Genomic DNA, 16,373 nt, shown 5'->3' with positions numbered 1-16,373 from the left:
CTCCAAATTTATCTATTACTTACATAGAAAAATGACTCATAAGAAAGTAGCGAAACCATCCCAGGGAATCAACTTATCACAATTTAGATGCCATTGATGGGGACAATAATTGCGGAGCTATGCTGGCTCTTGTCTAATTATAATGCAGAAGAGTACAGTCTCTTCCCATTATTAAAGGGCACGGAGCGGCTTTCATGTTTACAGACAACACAGATGGTGGTCTGGGGCCGGCGGTGACACCTCATTTAAGAAGACTGGCGGTTTGTGTGTGTTTACGTTTCTTTCCTTCTGAATTACCACATTCTTGTCTGTCCTTTTGGTGTCGGCCTTATTAGAGGCTCTTTCTTCCTTTCAGCAGGGGTCAATTATGAGAGCTGTAAGGGCGAGTTGGAGTATATTTCAAACCTGGTGTTACGAAAAAATCTAACCGTTGCTGAAAATCTGAAATTTCTCTACTAGAAAATGTCTCTGAAAATGTCTGTCAAACTGTCTCAGAAAATTTTACATGAGCAGTTTTATTTTCTATTTATATTATATCAGATTGTTTTTGTTTTCAACCCTGTTACAAAAAAGGAAAGTGCTAAAAAAAATGGTCAAACTGTCGCAAAATATTTGATATGAGCTGTTTCATTTTCTGATTATTTTATATCATTTTTTCAACCCTGTTTCACAAAAAAAAAAGGAAAATGCTAAAAAAAAATTCAAACTGTCTCAAAAGATTTTATATGAGCGGTTTTTATTTTCTAATTATTTTCTGTTTTCTATTTTTCAACTGTATTACTAACTAACTACCTAAATAAATAAATAAATGGGAAAAAAGTACATGCAAATTATTTTATATGAGCTGTTTTATTTTTTATGTATTTTATATGAAGTTATTTACTCAACACTGTGATACACACACAAAAAAGAAAATGTTAAAATGTCTGTCAAACTGTCTCACAAAATTTTATATGGACTTTTTAATTTTCTTCTTTACTTTCTACTTATTTCATATGAGGTTTTCTTTTTATTTCAACCCTGCTACAAAAAATGTGTCTGAAAATATTCTAAAAATAGTAGTCTAATAATAAAACCTTGACTTATGTGATTTTGTTATTTTCTTAAATAAAATGGAAAATTCTTAATCAAAATTAAAAAGAATAAATACATATTAACAGGGTTGCAAATGTAACCAAGTTAATAAACAATTTTTTTCCAAAAATTACTGAACAAAAATATTTGCTTCAATCATTTTCATGTAATCATTTTTTTCCCCTTACTTTGTAACAGGGTTGAATGTTTGACTAATGCAATCATCACAACATAATTTGTATAAATTGCAAAACTTTACTAACATCCCACCTTGATGTAGAAATGGTCCAAATGAATACTACTTTATAATAACATTTTACTTATTTTAAGTGTGAAATCTGTGGTAACAGTGTTGTTTGCACCCTTAGACTATCATTTACTACTGTACCTTTAAGACTTCTATATTCAAATGACCTTTGTTATGATTGGTTAATGTCAGTGTACCACCAGGGCACACTGGAGTTCAACAGGGTGGGTCGAATTGTAAAAAGAGCAAGACAAGTTCCCCTTTAAAACATTATCATGTAAATATATTCAAAGCTTAAGCACTTCATTGTCCTGAAGGCCATTTCAAAGAGCACTTATCAAATTACAGATATTAATTAAGTACAAAACCAATCAAGCAACTGATATTAAATTTGAAATGCATGCTAAAGTTTGGCTAACCTTCAGTGCAGGAGGGTTGTAACCTCTCCAGAGGCGAGGGCTGCCTTCGGCGGGCTGAGTGGAGAGGAAGCTGACCCGGTTCCCGTCCCGAGTGAAATCAGTAACAGCGCTGAGATTCACGGTACCCTGAGCACAGACACTGTTTCGACAGGGCTGGGACAGGAGCTCGACCGAGCAGGATGATAAGGCCACATTTGAAACCTCCACGACTACATCGTCTGAGACATTCGGACAGAGATGATCAGTAGATACATCCTCAAACGAAAGGAAAAAACTCAAAGACAAAATGTTCTTGAGAGGAAAAGGACAATTCATGCACATGCTGTCACATTCAAAGCATTTTACCAAAGCTACATAAAGCGTAAGACAAGATGAGAAAGACATTTTATGAACACAAATACAGATTTGTATCAGTATTCAGAAGAAGAAGAAGAAGAAGATTCACAGTTTAAAAAACATTCAAATTAAAAGTGAAAAATTAGCTTGAGACTGAGAGGACTTGAACATATACGAGTTTAAAAACTGCAATAAAATACAAAAAAAATGCATGAATAAATAAAAATAAAAACAAAATACAATACAAAAGCATGTTTACAAATTGTAAATAAAAATAATACTGAAATACTTCCTTACGATTTTATTTTCCGCATAATCAGAGCACTTGATTTAGCAAATAAAAAATATATACGAATTTAAAACTAGAAATATAAAACAAATAAAAATGAATAGATAAATAATTAACAAACAACTAAATTATAAATAAAATGTATAAAAATACAATTAATAAAATAAAAAGGATATACAAATAAATAAAAACAAAAAGTATATAAGTCATGTTTAAAATTCTAAATAATAATAATAAAAATAATGATAATAAGAGTACTTGAGTTAGAAAATTAATAATAATAATAATAAATAATAATATATCTATGTATGTATATATATATATATATTTATGAATATGAAAATGAACAATTTAGTTTATGACAGAAACAATTAAAACTACTTATTAAACAAAACACATTTAAAATGTATAATAATAAAAATAATGGGGAAAAGATTAATTAATATTGTCACCATTTCCAACACTGACAATTCCCAACGAGTTTGTCAGTGACTAATATACACACACCTGATTCATGTGCGCTGAGAGCAAGGGTCACTTTGCAGCGCCGGCTGTGCTCAAACCCATGGCAGGGAATAGGGACTGTGCTGTATACAGCCAAAACATGCTTTTTAGCGTCCTCGCGGATGTGCAGGACATCTGGAATAAACTGCAGAAAAAGTGTTGGACGGTTGGCTGAAGCCAGAGTAAATCAAACACCATCATACAGCTCTGTTAGACATGGGTAATTATGCAACATAATATTTGCAATGCTGCAATGTGTATTTAGCCGGTAATTATCACTTCAGGCGCTGTGCATGACGCATGTTCCATCATAATTATGAAGAATTAGATGTAACAGGATTTACCTTAATTCCTGCGAAAAACCCAGCGCTTTCTTTAGACGCCGACTGCAAGCTGGAGGAGTTTAACAGGAAGGTGGACACGCTGCATGAAAACTGTCAATCAAACCAGACTGTCATGAAGGTCATGCTGATTGAGCAAAGAGATAGAAACTATAGAAATCAATAATGCACTTTTATTGCAGGGACTGGTTTAATTTTTTATTTCTCTGTGTAAATAATTTAAATAAAATTACAATTGTTTGCAAATAATTGTATTCCTATATAGAGATATAAGAAAAAATGTATTAAAATAATAAATAGATTAATAAATAAATAATAATAATTTTGTTCATATATGGGAATTTCTAATACAGCAAAATATAACAATAATACTAACTAACTAGCTAACGAACGAACTAACTAACAAAATAAATAAATAATATACAATTTTAATAATAAAAATTAAACAAAATATATAATGAACTTTTGCATAATTTTATTGCAAGGAAGAATTTTTTTTAATTTATGTATTATTTGAAAATTAAAATAACTTGAAAATTGTACATTAATTATTTTTTCATAGATTTAATTCATATATGGGAAAAAAAGCCTTTTAAAAAATAAAATAAAACATTAAAAAAAATTATTTGTTATATTGTATTTATTTTGAGAAACATACTAAAAAACTTTAATTACAAAACAAATATGAGAATTAACCCCCCCCCCAAAAAATAAAAATCAAAGATTTATTTCATAACACACTAACGCACGTTAGTTCATAACGTTCATAATGCACGTCTTTGACAGACTACATCACTACATGGCATTTGAAACCATATATGGAACTGAAACGAACTATGTTTTTTTTATGTGCTTTTGTATGTGTATGAAGGATTTTCAGGTCTGTTTTGCCTGTATATGGGAATTACAGAGAGCACAAGGTGTGCTTATATGACTGTGTGTGTGTGTGTGTTTGACTAAGTCCAGCTGTGACACGTTTCAGGGAACCTCACAACCCAAACCAGAATGATGGTGTTCCTCAAACGGGGGCCTCTGTGATATACAAACACATGAGTTTTTTATGACTGCAGGTAGCACAGCACATATTAAACTCCAAGATTCAAACCTCCTTCAAACTTCATATCAAAACAAACTAATCAGAATCAAACTTCTAGACAAAACTCCTCAATGTTTCACCTCTGTGTTATTTATGCTTTGTATACACATGTGGCTTCGATTTGACCTTTCCTCTTTCTTGACCCAGTCTCACTTCCGCTGAAACACTTTCTGAACTCACATTAGAGGTCAAAGGGCATCATGACTGAAGACGCCCCTCAACGAACCCTTTCCTTTCTTAGTCTGGTGAGAAGAGCGTTTAATGGCTGTCTGGTGCGCATTACACCAGAGGAAAAAAATCAAAAGACAATGATAGTGCTTTAAGACTCACCAGATGTGGCCAAAAATGCATATATTTCTATCACATTCATATATTTCTATCTAACATATTTCTATCACTCCTGAAAAATTCATAACTATAGTAAAAAAAAAAATACAATATTGATTTTAGTTTACTTTTAAGGTGTTTTAAGGTTTCAATGTCTAGCCAGGTTCCCATTTACGTATTTTGACAAATTATACAAATGTTTTAAATTTATATGAACTTCATAATAACACATATAAACACACACACACACACACACATATATATATATTTATTTATTTTTTTACGAATTTTGGTATATTGGAGTGAAAAATTCTGAAAGATGCAAAAAACTTTTCCAAGATGTGCATAAAAGCATATACGCTCACTTGTGAAGGAAATATATAATTCTAAAAAATAATTCTAAAAAATACATGTACTATACACTATGTCAGTCAAAAGAGTCATGTGACCTTGTCTTAAGTCATGTAACTGAATTCACCAATCGTTAGCAAACATGAAATTTGTTTCAATGCAATTCGTCTGCAGCTGTAATATTTTCTTGACTATTAAAAAAAATAGAATTTAGAAATTGTTTATGTTATGTTGTTTATTGTTAATGGAAACGTAATTATTAGGGCTGGGTATTGTGACCAATTCTGCGATTCGATACGATTCTTATTTTTATGGTTTCGATTCGATCCGATTTCGATTTCGATTCGATTCAATATCGATTAGCTATCAATATTTCATTTAAAATGTTAGTTTTGCAGACATGGGATCCATATTTTGATATAAATGCTGGTAACTGAAACTCTCCTACTTAAGTTTATTACTGAAATACACATCTACATTAATAATAGGGTGCACACAGTTGTTTTTTTTAGTGGAGCAATTCGAAAGATAAGTGAAGTGACATTCAGCCAAGTATGGTGACCCATACTCGGAATTCGTGCTCTGCATTTAACCCATCCAACGTGCACACACACAGCAGTGAACACACACACACACACACACACACACACACAGCAGTGAACACACACACACCGTGGCCAAGCCTCGCCCTGGGTGAACCGCCTTCTTGATCATGGTGACACCTTCAGGAGGAGAGGTGAATATTCATATCCTCTTACGTGAAGCACGCTCATTAAGAATCGATTCGGGGATTTCCCGAATCGATATCGTTGCGTTAAACTGAAGATCGATTAAAATCGGAGAATCGATATTTTTTACCCAGCCCTAGTAATTATTGTCTTGACTTCAAGCAAAAATGTTGCATGAAGTGACAAGCTCGCATCCAATCAGAACGCAATATGTATGTTTAATATGCAGATAGGCGCTGCAGGATTTTAGACCAATGAGATTTCATTTTGGGTGGGGCTAACCAGGCTAAAATGTATTTGGATAACATTGGAAATTTTACAGCAATTTACTAAACATTGTAGCCCTTTTTATCATTCTCAACAAATCCTAAGCAAAATTCAACTTTCTAAATGTATTTTTACATGAAAACCACATTCAACAATCGTCTCTTTACCGTTTCTCCCAGTCTGAAGTGAACTCCGTCCATCTCCACCAGTGAGTAGAGTCTGGTGGTCGTGTCTCGTCTGATCTCCACCTTCATGGTGTTGGAGGAGTATCTGGCCCACACCACCTGATACCCCACTGGCCACACGGACGTCACCCCAGTGAAGGAGCAGCGGAGGTGGACGCTGCTGCCGACTAGTTCTGGGGTCACCATGGGTTTTGAGGACAGTGAGGGGACGTTCGCTTCACAGAAAAGGTCATAAGATGAAATAGAAATACAGAGATGTAATAAATTTAAAAAATAAAAATATAGAAATATATTTTAATATATAACTAAAAAAAACTTACCCTTACATAAGCCGTTAACTTTGGTTTCTCCAGGTGGGCATGATTTAGGCGTGTATGGTGAAGCAACTAATGAAACAACACAAACAACAACAAAGTCATTAAACTTCTTTTTATACTTTAATTGAATAAATAAATCAATAAATATTTTTAATTTAACATTTTAACAATTAAATGTTTATTTAAAAAGAAAACACACACACACACACACACACACACACATATACATATATATATATATATATATATATATTTTTTTTTTCTAGATGACCAGTTACCCAATGAGGTAAACCACTTCGTTTATACTTTCGCAGTATAAATAAATACATAAATAAATAAAACTGAATATATAAATGTGTTTTTTATTAAACAAATTATTTATTTATTTTTTATGCCTTTTTGCAAAAATCTGTCCTATGATGCATGAAGGATGTTGTTTTTATTGAATAAATTAGTTTTTATTAAATAAAAAAAATATTATTTTATGCTCAACATTACCTGTTTATTCTTTTATAGTATAAATAAACAGACAAACATAGATAGATCGATAGACAGGCAGGCAGGCAGACAGACAGACAGACAGACAGGCAGACAGACAGACAGACAGACAGACAGACAGACAGACAGACAGGCAGGCAGGCAGACAGATAGACAGACAGGCAGGCAGGCAGACAGACAGGCAGGCAGACAGACAGACAGACAGACAGACAGGCAAGCAGGCAGACAGACAGGCAGGCCGGCAGACAGACAGACAGACAGGCAAGCAGGCAGACAGACAGGCAGGCCGGCAGACAGACAGACAGACAGGCAGGCAGGCAGACAGACAGGCAGGCAGGCAGGCAGACAGACAGGCAGGCAGGCAGGCAGACAGGCAGACAGGCAGGCAGACAGACAGACAGACAGACAGACAGACATACAGGCAGACAGACAGACAGACAGGCAGACAGACAGACAGGCAGGCAGGCAGACAGACAGACAGTCAGACAGACAGGCAGACAGACAGGCAGGCAGACAGACAGTCAGACAGACAGACAGGCAGACAGGCAGGCAGACAGACAGACAGACGATCAGTCTGTTGTGTAAGAGGATCAGTCTGACTTGTGTCACCTTAAATGGTACATAGTGCTATTGACTTTCATGCCCTGACTTTCATGCTGTGCCAAAACTCTAAAACCCAAACAGTTTCCTTCTTCCTGAAGCCGTCATGGAAGTGTCATAAATCCGTGAAATATTGCTACATGAATCAGTAGCCTGATTTGCTCCCCTGCAGAACTTCAGTCGCCCAAAATCGATCCTAAACTAAAAATGACCCAAATACTCTCGCACACGGTTGATGATACAGTCATTTATATGGATCCAGGAGATGTTTGAGAAAGTCAGAGAGGAAACGCGGCCAAAGAAAGTGAAATATTGATCACCCACTACAAATTAGATGTCAGTTTCTCACTGGGCTCTTGTGCAGGGAACATCTATAGATGTGCTATTAAATAGGCCAGAAAGACACTCTTTATTGTTTCTTCTACTGGTGCAAGCACTGTTTTAGATGCTATTACAGGTGAATTATGTCACTAAGATGCAAATCAATTGCAATTACATTTAATGTAACTTGAATGCCTTTTCATTTGAAACACCAATTTTGTGGTCTCACGCCAAAATCAGAAGTAAAAGTAAGTAAAAAAAAAGTCGTGACGTATTGTCAAGTATGGTGACCCATACTCGAAATTGGTGCTCTGCGTTTAACCCATCCAAGTGCACACACACAGCAGTGAGTAGTGAACAAATGCACACACACACACCGTGAACACACACCCGGAGCAGTGGGCAGCCATGCTGCAGCGCCCGGGGAGCAATTGGGGGTTCGGTGCCTTGCTCAAGGGCACCTCAGTCGTGGTATTGAGGGTGGAGAGAGCGCTGTACATTCACTCCCCCCACCTACAATCCCTGCCGGCCGGGGACTCGAACCCGCAACCTTTCGATTACGAGTCCGACTCTCTAACCATTAGGCCACGACTTCCCACATGTATGAAATGTTTTTAGGATAATTAATTTTTTTTGTGTGTGATGACATTATTTTCATAAAAATCTAACATATTTATTAATTATTAATATTATCACAATTATTAATAATACTTAAAATTAAAATGATTCATATTAAATATTTTTTTGGGGATGAAATGTGGCCTACACATAACTTCATTTAATTAATTCTAGGTACTTTTTTCCCTGTGTTTGTAAACCACCAAAAATTAGTCATGTTATTCTACCTTCCGCACAGTATCCCATGCAACCCTGTGTCGGCTGCAGGAAGTAGAGCAGGAACTCTCCACAATTCCGGACCGAGATTGGGATACGGAAAAGGCAGCAGTCTTTGGTGCTTCCATGGAAGAACTGCCAAGTGGCACAGGCTGAGAGCTGCTTGACCTCTCCGGGCCTCGGAAGAGAGCTGTCCTTTAGAGATAACCACACTGGAGCCTGTGTCCCACAGCGGTTCATCTGCAAAAAGAAACAGAGATCAAGAAACTGCAGTTTGGAAACCAGTCAGAACTTATTGACAACTTCTCACCTCAACGCAGCGGGTCGGCATCTCCGCAGGCTTATTGTTTATGAAAAATCGGTACCATCCGGGAGGCAGCGAATGGTCACAGATTAGATCCTGGATCGCTGTGTTCTGAAGTTCAGTGGAGTCGAAATCAATGCTACGATATGCGTTTCTCAATGTCCTGTATCCACCCGGATAGCACTCTGGAGCTGGAAGAACCAAGGACACAGTCAAACTACAGAGTGAATTACAACCTTTAATATTTATAAATGAGTTTAAAACAACCTTTCGGCAAAGACAAAGGTCAGCACTCAGAAGACAACGAGCGAGAAGCTCGAAAATTGTGTCATTACGGTGGCTTGAAAACGTCACTCAGGTTCATTAAAACCCAAATGGGGGTTAAAGTGACCTCCTCAGCCGCGGATGTTTATCTAGGGTAAAAATAACGCACCTTTATCTGATCCCTTATTCCTTGTTCCTAACTTTATGCTGTAAAGGTCGGCAGAATCGGCGACGTGTGTCCGGGTCTCACGGCAAAACGGAGGGACAAAAATAGACGTGTGACTTTCAGGCTAAAACCTTTTTAATCCCTTGCCATTTCCTCAGACAGCACATCTGTAACACCTTATCCTTCCTGTATCTCAGAGCCGAAGTGGGTCGGATGTCACTATTGTAGCTAATTATGAGGGGGAGGGAGATCGACAGGACCTGCCTCGCTTTTTGTATGAGGATGCCTGAGGCCAGCAGTACATTGGTAATCCTCTAATGCTCCCCCTGAACATGCTAATAGAAAGTTTGGGCTGAAAATCATGTCATCTCTGCCAGTGAACGTGGGAAGCTGAGACAGGGCAGATAGCAGACGTTATAGACACAACAGACTGGTGGGAAAATGCAGACTTTAGACAGGACACAGGACTTTTACTTGGTGCTAATATCAGCTAAGCACAAAAAAACAAAAACAAACAAATGAAAAAACAGAAGAAAAACAAAACAAAAAGAAACAAAAAAAAAAACAGAAGAAAAACACACAAACACACACAACCAAAACAAAAAGAAAATGTGATGCAACAAAACAAAAATTTCACCAAAGTCTAACAAAAAAAAAAAAAAAAAAAAAAGTCTAAAAAAAACTAAACGGCAGCAAAGCAAAGCAGAACAAAACAAAAATAAAGCAACAGAACAAAAACATCAGCAAAGAGCAACAAAACAAAAAGCAAAACAAAGCAAAAAATGACAGCAAGAAAAATAATATAAAATAAAATGAAAATGCAAAGCAACAAAAAGGAAAAAAGCAGAGCAACTAAGCAAAGTTCAACTAAACAAAACAAATGTCAGCAAAGCACAACAAAACAAAGATAAAAACAAAGCAAAAATTCAGCAAAGCACAATAAAAACAAAACAAAAAAAAAAAGCAAAGAAACAAATAAATTGCTAGGAAAGCACAACAAAACAAAACAGATAAATAAGCAGAACAAAAAGAACACAGAAAATCAAAACAGAAAAATGGTAGCAATGCACAACAAAACACAATGCAAAGCAACAAATAAATTGTTAACAAAACACAAAAACAACAACAAACAAACAAAAAGAAAAAGCAAAGCAACAAATAAATTGTTAACAAAACACAAAAACAACAACAAACAAACAAAAAGAAAAAGCAAAGCAACAAATAAATTGTCAGCAAAGCACAATTTTTATAAAAGCAAAGCAAAACATCACAAAAATACAAATAAAACACAAAACAAACATCAGCAAAGCAGAACAAAAGAAAACAGCAAATCAAAACAGAAAAATGTCAACAATGCACAACAAAACACAAACCAATATATAAAATTATCAAAACACAACAACAAAACAAACAAACAAAAAGAAAAAAGCAAAAGCAACAAATAAATTGTCAGCAAAACACAATTAAACAAAAAAAGCAAAGCAAAACATCACAAAAACACAAATAAAACAAAACAAACATCAGCAAAGCACAACAAAACAAAAAGAAAAGAAAAAAATAAAGCAACAAATAAATTGTCAGCAAAGCACAACTAAAAAATGTCAGCAAAGCACTACAAAAAGAAAGAAGCAAAGCAACAAAACATCAGCAAAGTACAATAAAACAAACAGCAAAGCAACAAATAAATTGTCACCAAAGCACAATTAAACAAATAAAACTGTCAGCAAGTTAAAAAAAAAAAAAAAAAACACAAACAAAGACACAAAACAAACATCAGCAAAGGGCAACAAAACAAAAAGAAAAAAGCCAAACAAAGCAATGTTAAAATATTACAGTATCATCTCACGAGATTGCAGAGTTTTGGCCAGTGTGGTCTAAAAGGACTGAGACATTAGGGTCTTGGACAAGTAATTAACCATTTAAGCACCCAGAACACTTTAGCAGCCACCTAGGAACACTCTGGCATATTTGTCAACAGGTTTTGCATAGTAAATCACTCACATTTTCATCTAAATATGTTAAGAACTAGTTTAAGCTACATCTCTCAGTGAAGTCTCAAATACAGAATTTGTTCAAAGGAACATGTTTCCAATAAAAGTCCTCATAAAGAATAAGGGCAGGTGACCTTTGACCGGCGTGGAAAAGAGCAGAAAATCTTTCCTCTAATCCTGTCTGCTCTCCAGAGTGAAGACGAGGCCGGGCTGAGAGGGCTTTCTGCCCCACTGGAGCACTGATGAGATCATGTCTCGACTGGTTTAGAGTCCATAATGCCCTGCTCTTTCCAGCCTAATTCAAGGATCATTACTCTGCAATTACGTTCTAAGCTTTACTCTTAGAGGTGCAATGGGGCAAGATGAAGATAAAGACATTTAAGTGTTCATTTGATAAATTCTTAATAATGGTTTGGTGGGGAGATGTAAGGATGATTTGAGGGGATGGTTCTTAAGAGGAGGTAATGAAGTTTCAAGGTGGCCAGCTTCAAGATAAGATGAAAGTAATAGCAGCTACTGGGTGCTCGCTTTACTTTCCATTCAAACATACACCATTCACAGATTCAGAAAACATATGCTAGAAATCTTCAGTGTGTAGTTTGATTACAAAAAATAAATAAATAATAAAAAAATCATCATCATCATAACTGAAATAAAAAGCTGTGAAATCCCAACCATACAATAAAATAATAAAATAAAGTGACAAAAGCAAAGTAGATGAAAATCACAAGTATAAAATAAAATAATAATAAGTGACATTGCAATTGTAAAATAATAAAATAAAAATGTAATAAAATAATATAATAAAGTAAATAAATAAATAAGTAATAAAAGAAAACTAGATAGTAAAGTTTGAAGACAAACTTTAAGTTGGATTGAAAAAGCCTAGCCAGAAAGTTTGTAAACGTTTTAAAAGCTTGAAGTTTGAAGGTTTCCAGTTTGAAGTAGTTTGAAATATGTAAAATAGTTTTAAAGATTAAAGTTCGAATGTTTTAAAGGCAATACAGTCTATCTGAAGAACAGAAAACAGATCGCCGGGGTACCTGGAGTGGCATCTAGGTTGGTTGCTAGGGTACTCAAGGTGGTTGTTAGGGTACTTGGGGTGGTTGCTAGGGTGTTGCTAGGTGGTCGATGATGAAGTTACATCACATTTTTTAAATAAAATACAAAATAAACAAACAAAATAAAACAAAAATGACAACAGAAGTGACATTGCAAATGTAAAATAAAATGATACAATATATAATAATGACCACAGAAAGGTAATTTAGCAAAATAGAAATTTCTGTAAATAAAATAATAAAAAGTGACATTACAGGTGTAGAAATAAAAACAGCCAACATGCAAGAAAAATAAAGATTCATTCAACCTTAAAGAAAAAAATCACATCACAAATCCATGTCATAGAAAAGAAGTTTCATCAGTTGAAAAGATCTGAGCATAGAAACTTTACCAGAAGGCCATGTTTAACAGAGCAAGCCACATTTGGACTTTGTCTGTACTTGCAGTCAAATCTTGCAACGCAAGGTCAAAGGTTCCACAAGCACTTGTGTTTTCAGCCCCCAAACCAAAGCTGGGACAGCGCTGCTGGGTAAACATCTCAGATCACCCAGTTAATCTGTTGACTTAGGGACGGGGTGAATTTCAGACACTTCCTCACCAGGGAATTCAACTGAAAACTTCAGATTAGACATGGGCAACGTCCACTTTCTCAACATGTATGCTGTTGCACACCACACTACTTTTGAACAATGCAAACATTTTTTTAGCGCTAAGACAATGACTGCAAAAGACTAGAAGACAGATAAATGTCCATATGTGGTCAAAACCTTTGACATCTTCAAATGGTTTCAGAAGTGAAATATAAATAAAGCAAAATGGGTTTGACAGCATAATGTCCTAGAAGAACCTAAGTGCAGTATAGTTTTTCCTCCTTTTTCCATCAACACTTATATAATTGCTCACATAAGTTTGGAAAAGTTGAGAGAACACGAAAGTTTTGAAAGCAAATGAAAGGTTTCTTGTTGGAAACAAAACTTTTGCAAGCAAATCGTCAATTTTCCTTCCATCTCATTTCAATCACCAATACACAAATTCAATACACAAAAGTCTTGTAAGCAAATGTAAAGCTTCTTGGGTGAACAAAAAACTTTTGCGAGAGAAATCTATAGTTTTTTGGGGCATTGCAAAACGTTCAAAAGCAAAATATACTTTTGCTTTCACTCGCAAAAGTTTAGAAAAATTGAGTGAACGCAAATGTCTTGAAAGCAAACGCTAAGTTTGGGGGAATGCAAAACTATCATGAACAAAATAGTTTTTCCTTCCATCTCATCATTTCCATAACCAGTTTTGCATTCGCTCACATAAGTTTTGAAAAAGCTTCGAAAGAAGAGAAAAGTTCAACCGAGGAACAAAACTTTTAAGATCAAATTATAGTATTTCATTGAATCTCATACAATTTCTATCACCAGTTTTGTGTTCGTGCACAAAAGTTTAGAAACTTTTTTGACAGAATGATTAAGTTTTGTGACCAAATGGATATTTCTTGGAGAACGCAAAATGTCCACGACTGAAACACAGTTTTTCCTCCCGTCTCATTTTATTTCCGTCATCAATTTTGCATTAACTCGCATAAGTTTGGAAAGGTTTTGTATAACTTTCGAAAGGCTTCATGAGAACACAAAATCATTAGCAACTAAATGCAAAATGCTAAACTTTTGCAAGTGAAATATGATTCACTATAATTGTTTGTCTCATCCATCACCAGTTTTCAAAAGTTTTGTCAGCAAACAACTTTTTTTTGTGGGAACGCAAAATGCTAAAGCATTGCAATATATATATATATATTTTTTTTTTACACCAAACTCATATTTTTTTCCAGTCACCTTAGCGACTTCATACGGAGTCTAAATTGTGAGATATAAAGTTATTTAAAGACATAAAGTCATGGTTTAACCTGCCAAAAACTATATAGCCAACTCAAGACTCAACTCAACTCCTACAAAGCAAAAAACAAATCGATAAGGAGAACCTGCTGAACCAAACAAGCTGCAAATAATCTTTATTTTAAGCATGTAGTGTATAAGGATTCTTAAAGCTGGAGAACTTTCACACAAGTTCATCCATATGTGCATGTGGGAGTTTTGCAGGGCTGGTAAATGTGAGATATCGGTTGTGACAATCTGCCTCTCGGCTGAATGAAGAGCTGATTACACTGCAGGAGAGGAACAGCCCCAGATATTTACTGTCTCTGGCCCTAGAGAGAGATTAGTTCAAAAAATGGGTTTGTTGGGTCGGGGTCTGTTGCATTTATGAAATATCAGTGACCACAGGAAACTGTCCGTGATATTAAAGCGAAAGACTTTCACAGTTGCAAACGCACTCATCTGTTTCCTCCTCTCACTCAGCCAGCAATTCACCCAAACCCAGAGGACTCGGTAACATCTCTTGTTGAGTGGGGCTTATGAGGGATGAGATCACATGATCCAAACACACAGTTGTCGGACATTTAATAAAGACTGAAAAGTCAACGCTGATGATTCACTGAAGAAATATCATGGAGAACGACTCCTTCACGGTCTGCTGAATGAAAGGACGCCGCTGGGAGGATTTTGTGCAAGAGCAATACCAAAAATTGGGACATTTATTGGAATATTTTATGTACAGCTTTGTTTATCCTTAAAACTCCAGACAATAGAAACATTACCCACCAAAATTAGGAGATTAGCACAAAATAATTAATGTACAATCATGTCAAAACTTTAATATACAATAATGCCATTCATTAGCCTACAATAATATTTGTTCTGGTGACACACAACAAGGATGGAGGGGGGGGGGGGGGGGGGGGGGGGGGTGTACCCATCCAAGTGTACGCACAGTAGTGAACATACACCTGGAGGATGTGGGGAGCAGTTGAGGGTTCTGTGCCTTGCTCAAGGGTCTCACCTCAATCGTGGTATTGAAGGTGGAGAGAGTGTTGGTTATTCACTCCAACCAATAACAATCCCTGCCGGACCCGAGACTTGAACCCACAACCTTCAGGTTAAAAGTCCAACTCTCTACCCATTATGCCACGACTGCCCACTAAAGTGCACAAAATCACCCTATGCCTGATACAGATGAACAGCTAAAATGCTTTGCAATTGACTGAATTAATATATAATTTTTTTTTTTTTTTCCGTCACAATATTTACCACTAGACTTAAGGTTTTCTGTGCTTTGTGGTCATAAAAGGTACTGCAGGAATGCACATAAGTAATAAAAAATAATAAGCCAAATAAAAACAATAAACCAAAATCGCCTCATTCCTGGTATAAAAAAAACTGCTAAATTAAACTAGATTATTATTTATAAATAATAATCACAATAATGCCTCCTGACATATGATGAAAAGGTATCTATATGTCTCTATGCAAAAAAATATAAATATAAATAAAAACTAAATATTATTAAATTAATGTTATATTCTATATACTTGTATTGTATTCTATTTTACTTGATTTACAGACCAATACAGACTATATAAAAATAAAATTAAATAAAATAATAAAACCTTTACACAGGTCTATAGCCTGTAATGGCACTGAGGCATGAGCTGGAGGAAAGGACAGTAAAGATATCACAACCTCTCTAATCAGTCTGACCCCACAATCATGAGGCTCACATTCCCACAATTACTGCACCCCTGAGGCTTAATACTCACCTACTGACTGCTCTAATGACTGCTGAAAACATCTGCACGCACACACAGAGACAGACAGACAGAGACAGAGAGAGAGAGAGAGAGAGAGAGAGAGAGAGAGAGAGAGAGAGAGAGAGAGAGAGAGAGACCTTTTCTCCACAGAGCACGTTTCTATCAGAACTGCACAGACAGTCTCTCCATTTGGTGCGCGAATGGATGTCAGTGCGCAG

The 16,373-nt window shown here is 35.6% G+C and overlaps 1 protein-coding gene across 1 annotated transcript in view; it reads right to left on the bottom strand.

Moving 5' to 3' along the window:
• Window positions 1–16,373, bottom strand: part of LOC306875178 (von Willebrand factor D and EGF domain-containing protein) — a 69,519-nt gene that overhangs the window by 52,317 nt on the left and 829 nt on the right. The window contains exons 2-8 of the mRNA XM_079425624.1: window positions 9,045–9,229; window positions 8,746–8,974; window positions 6,485–6,550; window positions 6,147–6,379; window positions 3,214–3,303; window positions 2,873–3,014; window positions 1,741–1,958 (exon numbers count right to left, since the gene is read on the bottom strand). Coding sequence (XP_079281750.1) covers window positions 1,741–1,958; window positions 2,873–3,014; window positions 3,214–3,303; window positions 6,147–6,379; window positions 6,485–6,550; window positions 8,746–8,974; window positions 9,045–9,229 — 1,163 coding nt within the window. The remainder of the gene's footprint in view (window positions 1–1,740; window positions 1,959–2,872; window positions 3,015–3,213; window positions 3,304–6,146; window positions 6,380–6,484; window positions 6,551–8,745; window positions 8,975–9,044; window positions 9,230–16,373) is intronic.

Source organism: Barbus barbus (assembly GCF_936440315.1).
Source record: "Barbus barbus genome assembly, chromosome: 9".
NCBI lineage: Eukaryota > Metazoa > Chordata > Actinopteri > Cypriniformes > Cyprinidae > Barbus > Barbus barbus.
The sequence above is the reverse complement of the archived record's forward strand: the minus strand, read 5'-3'. Positions and strand labels throughout refer to the sequence as shown.